The following is a 21,599-nucleotide window of genomic DNA, read 5'->3' as shown; positions in this document are numbered from 1 at the left end:
ATGCGTCGGACATGTCAAATCTCCAAACAGAAGGACACACGGACACAGCTAAATATTCATTTTATTTTATTTTTTTATAGTAAAGTAATGTTTTTATCAAATATAATGTTCAATATAGGCATTTAACTCATTTTAAAGTAATAATATAATGCAATTGAATGATTGGATATGCTTTTTAAGTACATGTCTAACCAAAAGTGTCAAACACATATCCCATACCCATGTCCAAGGGATATGTGTCCGACACGGGTACTTCACTACTTTTGAAGAGTCCATGTAACAGAGATCAAGGCTATTATATGAAGAAAGCATGAATGAATGGCTTAAACAATTAATTCACAGGAAATGCCGAGCATACTTAACAAATATTATATAATTATAATATATATACTTGCAAAATACACATGGATCATATACACATAAAACATAAAAAAAAATATCGATAATAGGTACATGTCTATCTTTTAGCAAGGAATGATTGAAGTAAAGTCATTTCTCAATTCCTAAACTAAGAATCTCTAGTATTTTTAGTATACCCTCTTTCATCCTCCCTCAAACTTGAGGTCACCAGAGTTTTTCATTGAGTTTGGAAAACGACAATAAATTAAAAAATACGCTTCATCAATCCAAGAGTGGGTACCACGATATAGGTAGCATTGATAATACTCCAAAATAACATTGCCCTCAGTTTATAGTACTGTAAAAATTTCTTTTGTTATTTCATATTAACCTGTCTTAAAAATTGATTTAGCCCTAATTTCACTGATACCCAAAAGGAAATAAAACAACTAGTGCTTGTAGTAGCAGTCATAGCAGTAAATATTAGAAGTCATGTTGAAAGATGTTAGTTGCAACAGATCCAGCCTTAAGACTTTCTATAGTAGCTGTCATATTTAGCTCCTTTATTTTAGGGATTTGATTATTATGATTGCTGTAAGTAGGAGCAGATTTAGCTCCTTTATTTAGGGATTTAATTATTATGATTGTTGTAAGTTAGGAGCAGATTGTAGGGTTTTGTTTTTTCCTTGTATAGTTTTTCCCTCTTTCCTATATATACTTGTACAAAATGTAAACATATTATATATAGAGAGAGAATTTTTCTCTCTAAAAAACAACAGCTTACACTTGCAGCGACCCACATATTCTTTTGCTCTAAACATGTGAGGATCCTACAGATTAGAAAGGCAAAATTGTCCTCATCCCAACTAGTACAGCAAGCTTCAAGCCAAATAAATAGCAAACTGTGAGTGTTTCATTAGTTACATTTTTTAGTCAAAAAGAAGTCCTTAGTTACATTTTTTAGCAAAAAGAAGTCCTTAGTTATATTTTTTAGTCAAAAAGAAGTCCTTAGTTACATTTTTTAGTCAAAAAGAAGTCCTTAGTTACATCGAGTCCCACAGAAGCATGATTCTTCTGACTTCATGTTCATGGATGACAGTTTTGCTCTTCTGCCTATGTGTCTAATTTATAAAAGGGAACCACTCCCAAATCCCAGCAATAACAGTGCGTGTAGCTATGATGGTATAGAAATTTGAAAATAAAATAGGGTAGGTGTAGCATCATGTGATTTGTTGCACCTGTATCTGGTAAACTGAACTGGCACATGCTCGGAAGATGCATAGCAACAGAGGAGGGAGGTGGTAAATCAATAAGTTATACCCTCATCTTTGACAAACTCGTACTGAACCAGATGGAGAAGTTTGGGCACTAAATTCAGTTAAAGGTGAATGAGATTATTAACTGTGAACTAGAGCAGTTATCCCAACGTGCTATGTAATTTCATTCCTGCTGTGACCATGACAGTATGACCACAGAGCTGAGACTGAATTGAATGACAAATGATTGAAATCAGGCAACAAAACCAGTTAATTGAATATCGGACTGAATGAGTAGATGTAGGCCAAGAGACTCAAGACGAAGAACTTGACAGTAAAGATAGGTTGGAATTTAATAATGAAGCCTTGCTTTACAAACAGCAATGCAATGCAATGCAAAAGAATTCATATACTAATGACATCATATATCGTCTACAGGCTCGTCCTATATCCATATCCTCATTGCTGAGGCTCTCATTGTCTAGGAAGATTTTTTGACTGCCTGACATTTGGTAAAACTGTACCTTTCTTATATTTATTCATTTGAAAATAAAATAGAAAATTACACATACGCACACATTTGATCTGATGAAATCATGATTATAAATTCAAATTTAGTATTTACTACAAAGTGCTTTCTAAGTATGAAAAAGGATAGAAAAACAATCAAATACTTCAACAATTCAGTGAAAAACAGAGAGTAGCTTTTTGGTACTCCTGAAAGTGGATATTTTAAAAGTACGTTATATAAGATCTTGAGTGTCCAAACAAAGTATATAATAGCCAGAAACGCAAAATAAATAAATAAAAAGGTGCAGAAAACATATCAACTTAAAACATTTCAAATACAGTTCAACCTTACAAATAAACAGTTTCAAATACTTGAGCAATTCAGGCAGTTCGCAAATAGTATACTTATAGGAACCCACAGAAGTTTTAGAAGAAAACAACAGTCTTCAAATGAAAGAAAATAATTAGCCTTAAACACAATCAAAAAATTTACATACCAACAATTATAAGTGTTATAGAATAATAGATTTACATATATTATGCATGATAACAGTATTCTGGCAAAGGAAGAATACCAGCATGCTGATACTGTTCTCAAAGCGTACGCCTAGTTCTGTCATTAAAACCAGAATTGTCCCCGCCACATACGCTGCCCATCTAAAGTAAGGACTATATTAGTATATAATACAAAGTTACAGATAAATTAAACACAGAAGACTAACCCACCTCTGGGATGGATCTTGGGCAAAGTACTGTTTTGCCTTTTCATATGTCATGGGCTGCTCTCCATCCATAAAATCAGATAAATCCATGTCAAACGTCGGACCACGGTTGCTCAATTCTGAGCCATATGATACCTGATATGCCAAAATGTGCACATGACAAAGAGATCAACTGAAGAAAAGAAATAATCTCTAGATATGCTCTACAATTGAGCAGGATTTTTGCTCTGAAATTATTTGAGCAACTTCTTCTGATGTATATTTTGAATTAGATGTAGGCTCCTCAGTCTCCATCCCCCAAAAGAAGAAGAAGAATCAACTTTAAGAAGGATCAATATGTTAGTGCAACAGCGATATATATTAAACCAAAAAAATAAACCCATATTCCCCATTACTTACAATTTGTAGAACGGGTGTTGGTCCTTGCCCTTTGACATGCTGTCGAGCCTGGGCATGTTTCCAAAGCCTTTGTTTACTGGGATGATTCTTTTGCACAGCAACATGGCAGGCTTCTCTAATAGGCATCTGTTGATATTTAAGTAGTAATAGAAATCAAGAACAATAGAATATAAAAATAATTAAATTATTATAGAAAATCAATAAATTGGAATTACACAGCTAAGCGGCAGAACAATGAATAGGAAAGCAAGGAAATGAGTTTCCACCAACCATAGCTGCAGTAAAATCTAATTATAAATGATTCAATAAAGATGAAATGTATGAAGTATAATAGTTGTCCATGTTATTGTCACCATTTATGGAAACTTAAGAATCTTTTCTGACCTGAATCAGCTTCAACCTTTTTATGGATTTGATCTTTGATTCTCATCCTTTCAAACTTCTACCAATATAAGATATTTTCATCTTAAACTATATACAGTGATCATCGGACAAGAGATGCCTTTTGTCCTTAAACTATGTACAATGATCAACGGACTAGAGAAGCCTTTTATCAATGAAAACTGTCACTTTCTTCTGATTTAATGTTATAATTACTCAATTAGTTTGCATATATATCCCTTACTTTTGGTAAAAATGGAATATGTATAGAAGTAGAAGTGAACTTCTCCAACCTTCTCTCTCTTGACATTGAAGGCGAGGAGAAATATTGACATACAAATAAATTCCCCTGGTGAGAAATAACATTGCTGTTTTTTGGCCAAGGGAATGAACAAATTTATAACATTTTTTATTATTTTATTTTCTACCTTTTGTAGCCATAAAGTGGAATTTTCCTACACCAGTTCTTTTAAATATTTTTTAGTCAGATGATAATCAAATAAGAAGTCCAGTAACTGTAAGGCAAACAGCAGCTCATTCACTGGATAAAGAAGTAATTAGAATCAGCTTTTAAAATGAGGCCCAATATCCATTAGTCTATAATTCTTCAAGTAAATGTACAGACAGAAACAGCAGAAGGGTGCCACTCATGTACAAGCAATATATACGCAACTACACTCCACAAACATTCATATTCCAAGTTTGCAGTGCATGTATTCAAAGACATTTCCCCACCAACGCTTGATTAAACTACCAAAATGATCTCACTCCAAACCCCCCAGATTGCAAGGGAATATAAACTTTTTTCCATGCCACAAGACGGTATTTGAAATCCTTCCAAATCTGAATGCATGAAAATCATCCATATCTTTCGAGAATCAAACACACACCATGATGGTAAAAAAAATAATAGCATGCAATAAAAGTGGAAATGAGAAAGTTAACAACATTGTGAGGAGAGGTTCTGAAGTCCAGAATGTCTCGATCGGTTAAAACTTAGACTGGTGCTCGATCGATATGCCGATTGATCGAAGCAACACTGGGGGCACTCCATCAGTGCCTCAACCAATCAACCTGCGATGGAATATGTTTTTGGAACTCTCTGACAATAAAAATTTTAAAGGATTTAGTTTCCTATTTACATAGGAATCCTATATTGGCCACAAAGATGGGGTTATAATCTTGGATATAATGAGTCTAGGGCATTTCTACAAGTCTAACACATTGTTGAGAGAAAATTTTCTTTTATAGAGAGAGCTTTGTGATTCAATGTAGGATTTACCCTAGATCATTCTATATATGTGATTGGAGATTCAAAGCAAGGAGCATATCAGAGACTATCAAACAGAGCAACTGCTGGGAAAAATTTGAAGATCAAGGATGGAAAAACCATGGAGAACATGCTTGGGGATGATCAAGTCTGTTGACTGAGAGGTTGAGGAGAATCATCTGTCAAGAGGGTGAGTCAAAGATAACTAGGGGATTCTGGGGGTGGAGTCTGGTTAACCTAGTGTGTAATACCTTTCTCATAGTGGATTGTTCATTGCTAGACTAGGCCCTGTGATTTTTTCCTTTCTAGGGTTTTTCATGTAAAATATCTCGCATCTCTGCTACATTTTATTTATTGCTATGCTTTTGTGAAATTGCAATTTAGACATGTGTTTAATTAACTACCTGAAAATTGAACAAGAATTAATAGAAACATTAGAACTTAGTACTCTGGGTCTGATAAACTGTTCGTACTCTGACATATTGGAGCCTTGGGTAATGGTCCCAATTTGTCATCCTTTTTTTTTTCTTTTTTTCTTTTTTCTTTTAAAGTTTTGGACATATGGCGCAATTACACTGGATAGATTGATTGTAAAGGAAAATTTTAACAATATGACGCTGTCTAACTAAAGGGTAAATTAGTACTTCATTTCACAAGTAAAGCCAATACCATTAGCCATATTTGCAAATTTTCAATAATTCAGGGGTTCTTTTATCATGAGAGTAGGGAATTTTGAAAAAATTAATAGTTTAAGAGGAGTTTCAGTAATTTATTCAAACTCTAAAACATGTTTTGAAAAATGACTGAAAACGAAAACTAAAGATCACAAAGTATAATAATATTTAACAACCATCTACTCCAAAAGCTTAACCTGTTAAAGAGGGTGTAACTTAAATATTTAAATCCTTCAACACGCCTCCTCATGTGTGGCCTCCTTTTTGCTTCAACATGTGTTTCAATTTTAATTATCAGGGTGACAGTGAGGTTTGAACGCAAGACCTTGCCTGCTCTAATACCATGTTAACAACCATCTACTCCAAAAGCTAAGTTGTTAGAGAGGGTGTAACTTATATATTTAAATCCTTCAACAATAAAGAACTTAACAAACTAAATACAACTAAAATTCATGCACCAATCGATGCAAACATTCAAAAGCAAATGGAAAAAAAATCCTACCTTCAAACCCATGACTTCTAAGAAAAAATAAATATACAAAATATAAAAAATTTCCTTGCAATAGAAAAAAAAATAATAATAAAAGATAACTCCTTGGTTTTTTTTTGTACTTTCTTTCCTATACTTATTTCCTATATACATATTTAGAGAGAACGTAATGTAATCAGCTTATGAAAGAAAATAAAAATCTTTAAGTAGGGAAAACAGAGAGCTAGTTCAAGCTAAAAAATAGTTAAACACCCACAACTCAATCCCAAAGAAAGGGAGAGGTAGAAAGCTGCTATAGCAGCTGAATATATTGATAATCATCAAAAACTGCTGATTACAAATTGGAACAACCCTTTTATAAGACACAAGGGATGCCCTAGCAAAGATTAAATCCTAGCCCTTCATTTAAATGTAACCTAAAGGCTAGTATTATGTCCAGCAGAATAAGAGCTATTAAATGACAAAATAGTCCTTAAATAGTCAAATGACTCACTTAAAAGGCACATGACTTGTAAAATAAAACCAGAATGACAATAATACCCTAAACATGAAATAAAAGACTTAAGACTTGTATAAAAGACTCTAGACCCATAAACAATCACACAATCTGACTCATCATTGGCTGCCCATATTTATGGAAACTTGGTCTAGTCTTCTTAGGATGTTTAACCATTTGAAGATAGTCCTCTTCCACTTGCTCTGCATCAGATGGGCTTCTTATCATGATTCATGAACTAATGTAATGTCTAATTCTAAAAGTAAATCCTTAATGAAAATTGTGCAAAAGCTATTTATAATCGTAACAGTATTAACTTCTTTCTCCTATGCACGTTTTAAAGCCTCCTCGCCTCTGATCTCAATTTTCCAAGCCTAGTGATGCAGCATAGGAAAGGGAAATGGGATGAGAATACATAACCATATGGGATGAAATGAGAAAGATGGAAGAAGAGGACAGTCAGATGGACTAAAATGGATTAAAAAAGCAAGAATAGGTATGAGAAGAACGGAGAAGGGAAATTTTTGAAAACACAATAATTTTCCAATCAAGTCTGGATACAATGATTGGAGACTCCCGCACATATTTGCGGAGCAACAATGTTTGACCACTAAAAGAACTCGATCAACATGAAGTGATTGCATTGGTGTAAATCACTGCTGCATGTGATTCTGAAGACACTGGAGTCAGAGAGCACTAGGCTGTGAAGGTAAATCAGTAGTAAATGATTCCAAAGGCACTAGGATCAATGACTCGAGAAGAGCAATTCCGAAGACACTGAAATTCATATTCTTTCACTATATAATGGCCAAATCTCCATGGTTTTTCCTTGTTGAAGTTTTCCACGAAAAATTCTAGTGCCTTTATTTATCTCTTACTCTTTACTTTATATTTTTTTACTTATGTGTGGTTGAATCATTAATTAAATTATATACCAAGTTGGTAATAGTTGATCTCATTCCTCACTAATTGTTGCCACGTGTGAAAATGTACGCGACACGCAAGAAAAATTGAGCCATGGTACCAAGGTCAGTATTCTGCACAAAGAACTATTCTTTTCTGAGGATTTCATCCTTGAAAATATTAGCCCTTGTGCCATACTTTCCTCATTAAATCCTAGGAAGGATGGCTCGTGGACAATTTCTAAAATTAAGTGATCAACAGGATCAAACAATATAGTAGACTTAGTTATAGATTCTACAATCTTTCTAAAAATTGATTTGCAGATTGCAAACCATTAGATTCGGGATATGTCAGGAGGTGAGTGGGAGGAGGTATTTTAGACCAATGATGGACCATAAGAATAGCCAATTATTTCCATTCAGGATTTATCAATATACAGGTAAATTATGTAAATTTTAAATATAAGCTTTCCGAGCAAAAATAAAATTACAAAAATGCAAACCAGTAAAGATATTGCAAAAACATTCCTTCGCATGCAAAAAAGGAGAAATGAACCTTATTTGTAGAAAATACAATGGCATGGAAACAAACAACCTACAGAGACCAAAAAAAAAATGCCTAGCAAAACAATTTCACCTGCAAGACTAGGCTTCCAGAATAGTCAGCTATTCCTCCCATTACATCCAATCTTCCAGGAGCTCTTGAAACAAAGATTTCTTCCTACACAATTAATATTCAAATAGTAAAAAAATGAGGTGACTACAATTTTCACAAAGAAAATAAAATAATCGTGACATAATTCCATCCATGTGTAAGATAATTTGAAGTAATGATTCATGGAGTAACGTAAGAAAATTAAATAAAACAACATAATAGTTAAGACTAATCCATCAGTTATAATAAACATGAAAACATATCAGGATCATGTGTTTTAACTTTTAAGTTAATTAGCATTGCCAAACATTATATAGTGCTGCTCAGCAGTAATTCGTGACTGGAAGTGAAGTCTGACTTGCCTCCAGAGGGGGAAGAAAAGGAAAGAAATAAAAGTAAAAAAAAAAAAAAAAGGAAAAATTGGGCCTTCTTCACAAAACACATTCCATAGCAAGACTCTTATACTTTAAATGTCTATCAAATCACTAAGATCAATGTGCACTCACATTCAGACAAAGAAGTATCCATTATTTTTATAAATAATGTCAGTGCAACAAATGATTATAAAATGTACGCATTGTCTAAATTATTCTCACTTATATTGGGTATAATGATATATTGAATAATTATTATATCAAAGACACAATGGTGATCCTGCTTAACATTCACCCAATAGGTTTGCTATCAACATCGATCAATAATGGTCACTTTTAGAAAAATTGCAACAAGTTCAAGTTTAAATGGACACCTCCCAATTGAAGATACCCGCAGCAGCAATGCATTCCCGCATCCGGCGCTTCTCAGTACTTTTTCCAGAATCATATAAAGTATCTAGTTCTGCCAAGCTCTTCAGGAAACTCATTGTATCCGAAAGACCCTGTAGATCTCCATCGAGAATTTCAAAGTCCTTAGTGTATCTAGAGAAAGAAATATGGAGATGTTAACAGAAGTACAAAATCAACCATTTTCTTGAAGTTTTCCAGAAAATTAGAGGAAATAAATAACTCACGAATGCATAAGGAAGCTATTCTCAGTCATTTCAGAAGTTGGTGACCCAGTGCGAAGCCCAAATTCATTTTCAGCATTTGCATACCAATCTGGGATGCAGAGATCTCTTCCGGGAACTCTTTGTAGTTGATATCCAAGAACTATGGCATCACGCAATCTTCTAGCCCCACTAAGCTACAATTCAAGGCAAAAGAGAAAATAGGAACCTTTTACAGAGCGATAAATATGTGTATCAGAATACATTTAATCCCAGCCATGTGTTCGTTGATCAAAACTAGAGTCCGGAGTTAGTGTTATGTTTGTTTCCTCTTCCTCATGGTTGAAGATGAAATTCAAGCTACATTCAAGGGTAAATAAGTAATCTTCTACACCAAGGATATATCGGTAAATAGACACTTAAATGCACTCACCAAAATTATGGTTCATGCATTCATTAAGGTTTCCAATAATTCATGATTTGATTTGATTTGGTTCAGAATATCCTTTTTCATATGCAAGCAAAGTGTTTTGGAAATTACCTTTCTGAATTTTTTTTAGTGCAAGTCTATGGAGGATTTTGATCGATCGAAGCTCTCTAAAGTTGTCCCGATTGATTGACCAGCTCCTCGATCGATCGAACTGTTTGGATCTTCAGTTTCCTTTTCAATTTTAAACATTCAAAACCCTATTCTCTCTATACTACAATTTTGACTATAAATCCACTACTCTTCAGCAGATTACAAACAGCTAGAATACACACAGAATTCATAAAGCATATAGAGATATTTTATGTTTTTAAGTGCATATTTCTTTTAGCATTCATCATCTACATTAGTTGTGAGTCCTATTCAAGTGTTTTGACATCAAATGTTGCAGAGCTGTAACAAGCTTCAACACCAACATCAATTTATTCATTAAAGATTGACTTTGACGACTATTGACTGAGACCGAATCACTGGAGAAAATTCATGGAGCTAAGTCTATTAATGAGCGGATCACGTACCTGGCAAGTCATAGAGAGTTTGGTGGATTGATCTGTGTCAAGAGGCAAATAGAAGTTTTCTAGAGTTCGAAAATTTGGTAACCTAATTCGTAAATCACTTTTGCATAGTGGATTCAGCTTGCCTGGACTAGATCCCGTGGTTTTTCTCGATTGAGTTATCCACGTAAAAAAATTCTGCCCCAACTTTTATGCTTTACTGCTTTAAATTTTATTTTTGCGTGATTGATTTTTTATTTATTTTTCCCTAGTTGAGACTCACACACCCACTTTTCTTTCCCTAGTTTTTCTAGCAGTCTTTTGCTGGAGTTTTAGTTTTTCGTTCATAATTCATATTAGTTTGATGAGTGAACATATACGTAGTGATCAACTACTATTGTGTGCTTATTGCAAGTTCAACACAAGCTAATTAGTCAACAGAGATTGGAATGGACGACCGGACAAACAAGATTGTTTAGACCCGATGGGACTATTCGAATTATAAAGCTATGACACAATCAAACCCAAACAAACAAAATGTCTATAGCTTTTTATGAAACTTGGATTAGTTGAAATTTAGGCCTAAAATAAAGAAGATTCTGAACCTTTTTTTTTTTTTTTACAAAAAAACTTTTAGGTCTCTTTCTTGGGCAGGGCATCAAGTAGACTGGTCATAGGTTCAAATCCTGCTTGGGGTTTTGACTTTGATTTCGATAAACTAACTACTTGGAATGGATGACTAGACCAGAGATCAAAGTGCTTGCGAAAAGCAGATTGGGTGATAAGCAGATTAAGAGTCTGGAGACTCGAGTGAAGTGTTTGGCTATGGTCTGCGTCAGCAAGTAACTAGGATTTTTAACGTTTGGGAACAGTGAACTAAGTTAATAACCGTTTTCTTATATAGTGGATTTGATGTGACCTATGTTACATGGACTTGGGCACGGGTGTCGGACACGGGTATGTATCCATGCGTCGGACATGTCAAATCTCCAAACAGAAGGACACACGGACACAACTCAATATTCATTTTATTAATTATTTTATTTTATTTTTTAGAGAAAAGTAATGTTTTTATCTAATATAATGTTCAATATAGGCATTTAACTCATTTTAAAGTAATAATATAATGTAATTGAATGATTGGATATGCTTTTTAAGTACATGTCCAACCAAAAGTGTCAGACACATCCCATAGCCATGTCCGAGGGATATGTGTCCGACACGGGTACTTCACTACTTTTGAAGAGTCCATGTAACAGAGGATGTGCCTAGTTCAGGTCCCATGGTTTTTCCCCTAGGGTTTCCACTTAAAAATCTCTATGTCCATTGTGATTTTATTTGTTGCTATTACATTGCATGTTTGATTGGTTAAATGCCTGATTGCATCATGGATTAAGTATTGTTTTCATTATTGCTGTTATTTTGATTTCGAACAGTTGATAATCAAGTTGAAATCCAAAATTTTGTTTAAGTTAGATAATTTAGTTATCAAGACCTATTCACCCCTGCTAGGTCTAGATCACAGACCTTGCACAACTCTATATCAGAGCCTAGGGTTACAGTCCTATACTTCTCAATTGGAATTAGAGCCATCATCATCCTTGCCTTTATCCCACATGAATGGGGAATTGGTATCAGAGCCACGTTGCTCAAATTTAGTGAGTTGATCACGGGCAGCCTTAAGGAGAGTTGTTCCATATCTAGGCCCTTATTGTTTGAAGGGTCAAAGTACAGTTATTCAAAAGGTAGGATGAGGACTTTTCTCAAGGACAACAATAGAATTGGATAGGAGAATCCACTATAGGTCATAGAATGATGATATGCACCTAAACCTAGCAAGGAATGGTCTGTATATGAAATTGTTGAAGTTAATTATAACTCAAGGGCATACAAGATGCTACTTTTCGACCAGCATGACAAAAGAAATGCAAATTAGCACTGCAGTACCAACTTATAGAACACTTGACAATAAAACTGAAAACAAAAGTCAAATTTAAAACTAGGTGCTAATGAAGTGTATAAAACAAAAGATATAACTTTGTTTACCTTATCTGAAGCATAGTTCTTTCCAATAGCTGTATCTTGCAAAATGCGGGCTGCAACCTGAAATTTGAACATTGCATTACAGGACAAATAAACTTCTACTAAAACTGGGACACCAATTGAAGATGACAGGAAAACACATGGCAAGCATCAAGAACAAAGAAACTCACAACTTAATAATACAACATGAAGATGATAGTGACTACAGAAACATGTCTTTCTGTTGGAGATGGATGAAGGGGAGACTCATTCAAGTTATACACGAAAAGCTAAGCATTGAAAACTTTAGTGCATAATTAGCAGTACTAAAGATACTAAGTTGCTGAAATGATGTTGAGGGTAATTGGGTTTTGGTCGGTGATAACTTAAAAACTCAAGTCTCCTTGGCTGAAAACTCGGAACCTATTCAGGTGAGAATTATTTTTGAAGTTGTACATAATCAATGGACAAACCATTGACAATTTCCAATTATCAGAGCTTAATTTATCAAACAACTTCTGAGATGTAATGGGTGCTCAATGAAAGAATTGAAAGAATTGCCTTGGGTTCTCTACAGTTTTTGTGTCATTTTAACCATTAAAATTCCAAGATCAGAAAAATATAACTTCATGGAAATAAAAGAAAGAAATGTTTAACAATGAAAGTGAAGAAGGAAATACCTCACCACCGTTAATGCCTCCCTCATAGCATGGTTTCAAACTAACTGCACGTTCAAGATAAGGCTTCCAGTGCCCAGTGAGTAAATCCCTCCTAATCATCTCAACGCCACCTTGATAGTACTGTTTAAAAAAACTTATATTACAAGAAGAAGAGGAAGAAGAAGAAGAAGAAGAGCATACAATTGTACCTCAAGCATATTTCTCAAAAATGGTTCTTCATTGAAGTAATCTCTGCGTACAAAAACAAAAGGTAACTTGTATGCCAAGGCTTCACTGACAGTGCCATATCCAATTTTTCCTGAATTAATGAGCAAATAATGAGGCTGCTATTAGAATCCGCTTTCAGTCCATTAATCATTTCAGCTACAAATAGTCTCTTACTTACCAAGCATACAGTCAGATGCTGCCATAACATCAGGAGTATAAACATCTTTTGCAAGCCTTAAGAAATTTGGAGGAAGCTCCTGGTTTGTAGATGCACCACAAACCTGAAAATATAGATATAAGCACTTCAAACCATACAATGATGCCAAATACATGGCCATATATTACAGAGGAACACAATGTAGAAGATATGCCACAAAGGTTACCAAGCAGAGCCAACCAGAAGGTAAGTACTCTTCCTTTAACTTCCAACCTGACGGCTGCAAATGGTGGAAGCAGTATTAAAATTACTATTAGAAGTAGTTCAGATGATTGGTACCTGAGTAGACTATACAAGAAGTTGCGTGTATGTGCATTAACATGACATAATTTAAAGTCACTGGAAACAGAGAAATAAAACAGACCAGAACATACGTTGTGTAGTACAGTAACATCGAATTATCTTCAAAATCAAATGGGTTCCAACATATGACATGGTGTAGAATCTGACAACAAACTGAAGAATATATATATATATATATAGAGAGAGAGAGAGAGAGAGATATAGATATAGATATATTTGCCTCAGATACTTCAAAATATGTTGATAATCAAGTGCTGCCTATTAATATGGAACATAAGTGGGAAAAAGTGACAATGACCATGTTGTCACACATATCTTTCAAAAGTAGAGCTCCACTATGTTATCCAGAATGAAGAACATGACCATCATAGAAGAAGGTGCTATGGCTCAGCTTTGACGAGCCTAGGCTTTTGGGGTGCCTGGGCACACCTTCAACAACTATAACCATTTACATTCAAATGAAGAACAAAAGACTAAAGGTAAAAGTATACCTAGGTTCAGATGTCCAGGATGTGTAGAGATGGCTAAAATATCATGTCACTGATATGCCATTTTAAAACCAATAATTAATAACTGAACCACAATTGCTGCTAAAATGCTGTACCAACCTATTATAACTAAAGGCAGGTGAATATTAGCACTACCACTCAGCGATCAAATTAAGTTCCTCACCACGACTCAGGTGCGAATGCTAGGCAATAACTTGGGGCAAATGGCAAACTAATTCTGAACGAACAGGCTGTGAACTACTACTTGCTATAGCAAGACTTTTGATCCATGAGAACTAATAGCATGTACCATTCAATAACTAGTTTATTCACTCATAGCAGTTACTTTATAATTTATACTGAACTCAAATTAAGTGCCAGCATGCAGCACTGGTAATATATCCTGCAATAGGTGTTGTTAAAACAAATAACACAACTTATCTAACTGATAACTTTATTTATTTATAACTTTAGTTAAGGTGTCTGAAGCATGCAGTTACAAGGCACAGGTCAACACGTGCACAGGTGCACACGAGAGAGAGAGAGAGAAATCACCATAAATTCCAAATGTTTGACTGTTTAACTGAAATTTTTCAAATAAGATGAAACCAAAATGACTATAATGTCAGTCACATATAATGATAATGTGATCAATCAGTAATTCACCTGTCCCCCAAAATTTAGTATAACAACCTTCACATCATCCCCAATCTTGAGATTCTTCCTCACCTGGAAGGGAAGATAACGAAATAAATTATACTTTTACAGAAAGTACATCTTGAATTAACACTCCCATGGAAGAACTGAATTAAATGAAATCACAAACCTCCTTGCGAGATTTGTGCAACCTCCTTACAACTAAAGGTACATCAATCACATCTCGAAAAGCAGGCACTGGAATGTTAAGGGTGCATTTCAACAAGCAAGAAAAACAACAGGAAGACATCACTAATGATCTTCAACACTAAGAGTAGATGTGAAAGTAAGAAACTCAAGGAATTGTACTAGAGCAACATACTTGGGCAGTATCCTGGGAGACGGATTAGGAACTCACAGTGAGAATAATCCTCTGCTATCTGAATCAATAGTCAAAGGACAAATTTTGCTAGCATAGTTAGAAATCATTAACGGTGAGAAATGCCAAAAGACATAATGTTTTAATTTCCATGAGACTGAGGATTTTAAGGGATGGCAACTAAAAAGAGAAACCGACAAACTGTGAAAGCCCTTCCAAGGACTATATAACTAAAAAGAGAAACTGACAACCTAAAGAACCAGGTACATACAACGATCATAACATTAAGCAAATAAGGTCACCTGCCAAACTATTGACCTGTGATGAATACCGGCTGCCATCACATACTCTGCATAGATGAAGTCCCAACTGCACAATATATATATATATATATATATATATATGAAAATAAATAGATGAATAATGAAAGGTTAAGGGAGATTTGTTAGAAACTTGTGTGTTCATTTTATTTATCAAGACAAGATGACTGGTAAATAATACTAATTTGTCAAACTTAAATACCAGCAATATTAATATTTCATTCGCACTTAAATTGATAAAATGAATAAGGGCTGAAATGAGTTGGGATCGTCATCGTGATCTTAAAAATGGGGCCAACTGCATGAATTCTCCTTAAGCTATTTCTCCTAATATATTTATTTTTTTAAAAGTCATTTATAATTATTCCACGTTTGCCTCTTATATTATGTTCAAACTAATCTTTACTTTCTTATTGGTGCATCTACAGGTCTACGTTGTACATGTCTATATCACCTAGGTCTGATTTATCTTATCATTAATAAGCGCCAGTCCTAATTTTTCCCTCACACATTGAATCTAGTCACACACTTAGCATTCATCTCAACATTCCCATTCCAGTTACATGAATGCATTGTTCTTATTTCAGGTACAAATACAACTTGAAGAGTTTGAAAACACTTTTGATATAAGAACCCAATATATTGTAGCGACCATCCCCGTATTAAGTATTTAAGTAATATATTTCATAAATTTAAATATGATAATGATAGTTTGTAATTTACTGGGATTAATTGTACATTAAAAAGTTAAGCATTACATACTTTATCAGATTACAGATAAGTAGAGTTTCTAAACTGAAAAGGCTGACTTGGTCTACAACTTGGAAAAGGTTCTCTAATCAATATTAAAAAAAATATCTTACAGTTTATATATGAAAATTGGAGAAACAAAGAGTTGTAGAAGAGAAATACAAGAGTTGAATAAGAGTCATACATTGAGCTTTAGTCATATATAAACCTATTGAGTGTTTGAAAGCCTAGAATGTGTGCATTGATCATTGTTTTTTAGTGCTGAAATTGAAGATTCTGAAGAACACCAACAGGGGTTGATCCATACTTCGTACTTGTGTGTGAAGACTCTTAGTGACAGTCACTATATAGAGAAGGTAAATCTCAAGAAGTGTTGCGTTGATGTAAGCAACAACTAGACCTTTGAGGTGAGTGCTTGAGGATCAAGATGAAACGTGGTGACGTGGAATCACTAGTAGGACTTTCAGTCCTTTCTTCTCCTTTTTGCTGAGTTAATCATCGAAGTGCCTTTACAGATAACACATTGATGCTAACCTCCTGATTCTTGAAGGAACATAACCCACAACAAGGAGAGGGTGAGCCTTGGCGCACCGGTAAGGTTGCTCCATTGACCTAGAGGTCACGGGTTCGAAATACGGAAGCACCCTCTCCGCACGCGAAGGTTAGGCTATGTACATCTAACCCTCCCCAAACCCTGTAATGGCGGGAGGTTCATGCACTGGGTTTGCCCTTTGCCCTTTTGGATTAGCAAAGGACTATGAGTAATAATAATACTATATTATTTTCCTCATTTTTGTAAATCTGAGACACTTACTCCTTCCCATTCGGGACTTTAACTCTTCATTCACCCTTTTTGATGTAACAGGACCACTCAACCCAAGAGCTAATGGTACAATACCAACATTTGACGCCAATATTGGAACAAACTATAAAGTCCAACAAGATTATAGATCAGAAAGTAAGAAGATGGTCTAAAAATTTGCTACTTTATTAGCGTTTTTATGAGAGCTACACCTCAAATGGGAATGGGAAAGAAAAAAAAAAAAAAAAAGAGCAAAGATTTGAAAAAAAAAAAAAAAATCAAAGAAACAAACTAGATTGAGTGATAATAATGACAAGGGAAAGTTACCTGAAGTTGGTGACACAAACAGAACGAATTCCTGCATCAGCTGCTGCCCTGCATGCAACTGGAACAACATCTGAAACCTGTTTCCATAAAAGTACTTATTAACATTACCTGGGAGTTGAAGACCAGCCAGTTCGGGCCAGCTCGAGCAGGCCCATTTTGAACAGAAATGGGAGCCTCCGTCAAGAACCAATTGGTTACTTACCGAACCGGCTGGTTCGGATGTGAATTTGGGACTCACTGATAAACTTGTGAGTCTTGGTAAAGGTGGGTAGAAATTCAGTAGCAAACCAGCCAGTTCGGCAAACCATGCCTGAGACCTTTTCTCATGGGAAGACAATGTCAACATACCTCCAAGTTCACAACCGGTTCTACTTCAGCAGGAAATTACAAACTAACAGCAGATATAATATTTGCTTATTTGTTGTATTATTCTTTTCCACTGCCTGTTAAATAATCAGAAGATAGGTCCCAATTTAATATAAATAAGCATTTAATTACCACTAAATCAGCCTTGATGGAGTTCAGCCACTCTACTTCCATTGCCAAAATAGAAGCCCGGGGTGCTACAGCTGTCTCTGAATACTAGTTTAAACAAACAAATATTTGAAACAAAGAATTAGTAAAACAAACATGCAAGGAAAAAGATTATGCCAAACAGGAATAAATGAGCAAGAAACTACGATTATTCTCTACATTTACTGACATACAGTTAGATGCAAAGATGCCAAGTTCATTCTATCTGTCAAAGTCATAAGGTAATCAACAAATAACTAATAGTTGTATGTATTTCTTTGGCCTGGCAAGATTTGAACCATGGACACATCTCTCCCAACCTCACCCCATCCTTTTACCACCTCCAAGGCCAAAGGGCATGACAGTTTATGGTAGTTTTTATACAAGTTCAGCAATTAACCATACCTTCTCCAAAGACGCAAGGCGATCCACTGTCAAAGCATCTGCTTGAACCGCTCCACAGTCTAGTAGTACCTATAGTCCACAAATTATATAATGGAAAGGCAAACAGACACAATCTCCGACTAACGGTTACTAATTTTTTAAAAATAACACTGAAACTACAAAAGAGCAATTGACTTTTCTAATAAAGACAAAAAATAGAGATCGATATATTTAGTTAAGATTTGAACTATGCACAGAGCAATCTCTGTTTGTTGAATCATACTTGATTACTTGTAGTGGTTTGAGAGATAATTAGAAGTATGATCACAGACACGTGTTAATCAATTATACCAGCAGTGGAGCTTCCTAAACATACATCATTTTAAAAATGAACAGACCTTGCGGAGGAAAAGCCGAGGAGACTGTATTTCAGTTGTAAAGACGAAGTCAGGTGCACCAGTGACCACATGAACATCATGCCCAGCAACAATGAGGTGCCGAACAACCTAAGCAGCAACACATGAAGTCAAGAGCTCAGCTGATGAATACAGTAAACAATAAGTAACATATCAGAATATCAAACCAAACTTAAAAACAGAGCATTGTTGGGCCATCATATTAGCCAATCAATTTACTGTTATACTTGAGCACCGCTTGGTTCCGAGAAAATTGAATAAAATAAACAGGAAAAAAAATATGGGGATTAAATTTTCTTCTTCTCTTGTTTTCGATCTGTTTCTCAGAAACTAAAGGGATGCTAGTGCCATCTGTCATCATAATTGAATAGTCCGACTATAATGCACAGACTAAGATTCAAAACAGGAGAGAAATAAGGCAATTTAGAAACAAATAAGCAATTTAGAAATAAGGCAATTTAAGTTTGTCACATAATTGTCCGCGTAATGGTCATCAGAAACAAATTTATTCGTCCACATTATGATCATAAAAATAATAATAATAAAGGTACTAAGGTTAAGAAGAGAGACTGTGAGTGTCGAACAACCTAAGCAGCAACACAAGAAGTTAAGAGCTCAGCTGATGAATACACTACACAATAAGTGACATATTCCAGTACCAAACCAAACTTAGAAATGGAGCATTGTTGACCCATCATATTAGCCAATCAGTTTACTATTATACTTGGGCACTGCTTGGTTGCCAAGAAAATTGATGAAAATAAACGGGAAAAAAAATATAGGCATTAGATTTTCTTCTTTTGTTCTCGATTTGTTCCTCAGTAATTAAAGAGATGCTAGTGCCGTCTGTCATAGTAATTGTATTAGTCCGATTTTTATGCACAGAATAAGATACAAAACAGGAGAGAACTAAGGCAATTTAGAAACAAACAAGCAACTGATTTTTTCTGGGTCATAAGTCAATTTAAGTTTGTCACATAATCGTCCACATTGTGATCATCAGAAACAAATTTAAAGCTACCAATTAAGTTTGGTAGACAGAAACCCCACCCCCATCCCCAAAAAAAAAAAAAAGAAGAACAATTTAATTTCTTTGGTTCCCAGATCACTTTCAGTTCATCATATAATTGTCCACATGATCATCAGAAACAAATTCTAAAGCTATTTGGTTTAAGTAAATAATTACAAGAAAGTCTAAAGTAAACTAAGACCAATTTGATTATAATTACCGGAAAAGGAAAAGAAAAAAACAATTTGATTTCTCTGGGTCATAAGTTACTTTCAGTTCATCACATAATTGTCCACATTATGATCATCGGAACAAATTTTAAAGCAATTTGGTATAAGTAGAGTTCAAAAAATAATCTAAAGTCAATTAAAACCAATTTGATGAAGAACATCAAGGAAATGATAGACACAGAAGAGAGTTTTAGAGAGAGAAAGTAGAATGATGGACCTCAACAACACGAGTGGCATGGCCGAAGCCATGACCAGTGACATAGTAAGCAAAAACGAGATGGTTTCTTGATTCAGAGACTTGATCACCCTGGTCTTCGATCCTCATTCTCTTCTCTCTCTCTCTAACCTCTGGTTTACTTTCTCTCTCTAAAAAATTTGTTATGGCAAGAGAGAGAGAGAGAGAGAGAGAGAGAGGGTTGGAGGGGGGAAAACGAAAGGTTTGTTCCGACTCACCGCTGATGTCAGTTGAGCGTGTCACCCTTATCTTGTTTGTTTGTTGCGTCGTATCTGAGAATTGGGTCCTCCTCATTTGAGAGTTATTTGTCAAGAAAAAGGAAGAAAATTAAGTCCAATTGGTTTCTGGGGTCCGTTTAATTTGAACCAAAAATGTTTTAGAATTAATAGTTTTTTATTTTTTATTTTGGTGGATAGTAGATAAGGTGGGAAAGAAAAAGAGGATGAAAGAGAGAAAAGAAAATAAATAATATTTTTTTATAAATTTTAAATTATAATATTACTCTTTGTAATTATTAGATAAATTTGATATTAACAATTTCTATTTCTCTTTCTCTTAAACAAACAAAATATGGTGTTACCTCCACCGCTCTGTCCCTTTTTCTCCCATCCTATCAACCCAAAAAGATAGGAGTAGTGATACTTACACCGAACACTTATAGTGAATTGTCTAATCTAATAAATTTTAATTGATTATTCATACCAAATACAACTAAGGGACTCTACTTCCTTATTTGTTGCATAATTAATAAATTAAAAAAGTAAGTCTAATAATTCACTGTAATTATTTGGTGCAAAAATTATTTTTTAAAAAATAAATGATACTATCATTTCTCTATAAATGTATCATCCATCAAATTATTCTCTCCCTTCCATCTAATTTACTTAATTCTGATTTACTTCATTCCTGCCCAATGTCATGTTATTCCTAATACTAGTGTGGAGCATTGTTGGGCCCACATATTAGTGAATCAGTTGCCGGGACAATTACCGAGGTGTAAGTGTTACTCCCTACCACTAATGTGGTCCAATTACAAATGTCATGTTATCTTTAATTACAAAATAAGAAAATAATAAATAAGAAAAGTAATTAATATAAAAAATAAGGACAATTATGTATTCATTATTTTCCTATTTATGACTCGATACTTTTTGAATTTTTTTATTGAGTCAAATGTCATGTTATCTTTAATTACAAAATAAGAAAACAGTTAATACAAAAAATAAGGACAATTATGTATTCATTATTTTTTTTATTTATTAGTATTTTTTTAATTTTGTAATTAGATAACATCAGCTGTCAAGATAGGTAATTATTGTCCTTTACGCAATTGTGATGAGTTTGAAGCATGACCTCAGCCTTTTCTCTTGGCCTATAATTTCTCGTGTCTGCAGACAAGGCAATAGAGTGACTCATGCTCTTGCTTTACTCTTATCTTCGGCTATGCAAGCTGATGATGTTCTCTTTCAACTTTCAACTTCATCCTGAAGTGTTTCAGGTAGCAATGCTTGATTGTTCTCAAGCCTGTTGTTGTTAGTGCTTCCTTTGTTTGTTCGAAAAAAAAAATGTAATGAGTTCAAATTCTTCACGGCCTAGGATTTTTCAATATAATTAAATATTT

The 21,599-nt window shown here is 34.5% G+C and overlaps 1 protein-coding gene across 6 annotated transcripts in view; it reads right to left on the bottom strand.

Moving 5' to 3' along the window:
• Window positions 1–20,238, bottom strand: part of LOC132286821 (L-arabinokinase) — a 38,105-nt gene extending 17,867 nt beyond the window's left edge. For 3 of the 6 annotated variants that reach the window (XR_009472868.1, XM_059789218.1, XM_059789217.1), the window contains exons 1-20: window positions 19,961–20,218; window positions 18,487–18,594; window positions 18,110–18,178; window positions 17,690–17,773; window positions 17,192–17,268; window positions 15,295–15,361; window positions 14,996–15,053; window positions 14,804–14,871; window positions 14,644–14,706; window positions 13,353–13,406; window positions 13,148–13,250; window positions 12,951–13,060; window positions 12,763–12,882; window positions 12,107–12,163; window positions 9,104–9,276; window positions 8,843–9,011; window positions 8,077–8,160; window positions 3,227–3,352; window positions 2,832–2,962; window positions 2,681–2,762 (exon numbers count right to left, since the gene is read on the bottom strand). Coding sequence is in view for 5 of the 6 variants with exons in the window: in XM_059789218.1 (XP_059645201.1) it covers window positions 2,681–2,762; window positions 2,832–2,962; window positions 3,227–3,352; window positions 8,077–8,160; window positions 8,843–9,011; window positions 9,104–9,276; window positions 12,107–12,163; window positions 12,763–12,882; window positions 12,951–13,060; window positions 13,148–13,250; window positions 13,353–13,406; window positions 14,644–14,706; window positions 14,804–14,871; window positions 14,996–15,053; window positions 15,295–15,361; window positions 17,192–17,268; window positions 17,690–17,773; window positions 18,110–18,178; window positions 18,487–18,594; window positions 19,961–20,068 (1,911 nt within the window). In the remaining variant the exon portion in view is untranslated. Of the gene's footprint in view, window positions 1–2,680; window positions 2,763–2,831; window positions 2,963–3,226; window positions 3,353–8,076; window positions 8,161–8,842; window positions 9,012–9,103; window positions 9,277–12,106; window positions 12,164–12,762; window positions 12,883–12,950; window positions 13,061–13,147; window positions 13,251–13,352; window positions 13,407–14,643; window positions 14,707–14,803; window positions 14,872–14,995; window positions 15,054–15,294; window positions 15,362–17,191; window positions 17,269–17,689; window positions 17,774–18,109; window positions 18,179–18,486; window positions 18,595–19,960 lie in introns of those variants that run through there. The other 3 variants (XM_059789219.1, XM_059789216.1, XM_059789221.1) reach the window with 3 other exon arrangements.
• Between the last annotated feature and the right edge of the window lie 1,361 nt (window positions 20,239–21,599).

This window comes from Cornus florida, unplaced genomic scaffold (genome assembly GCF_030987335.1).
Source record: "Cornus florida cultivar Cherokee Brave unplaced genomic scaffold, ASM3098733v1 CherokeeBrave_3.0.0_Hap2_Chr11, whole genome shotgun sequence".
Taxonomy (NCBI): Eukaryota; Viridiplantae; Streptophyta; class Magnoliopsida; order Cornales; family Cornaceae; genus Cornus; species Cornus florida.
Note: the sequence above shows the minus strand (reverse complement) of the source record. Positions and strands in the feature narration are given on the sequence as shown.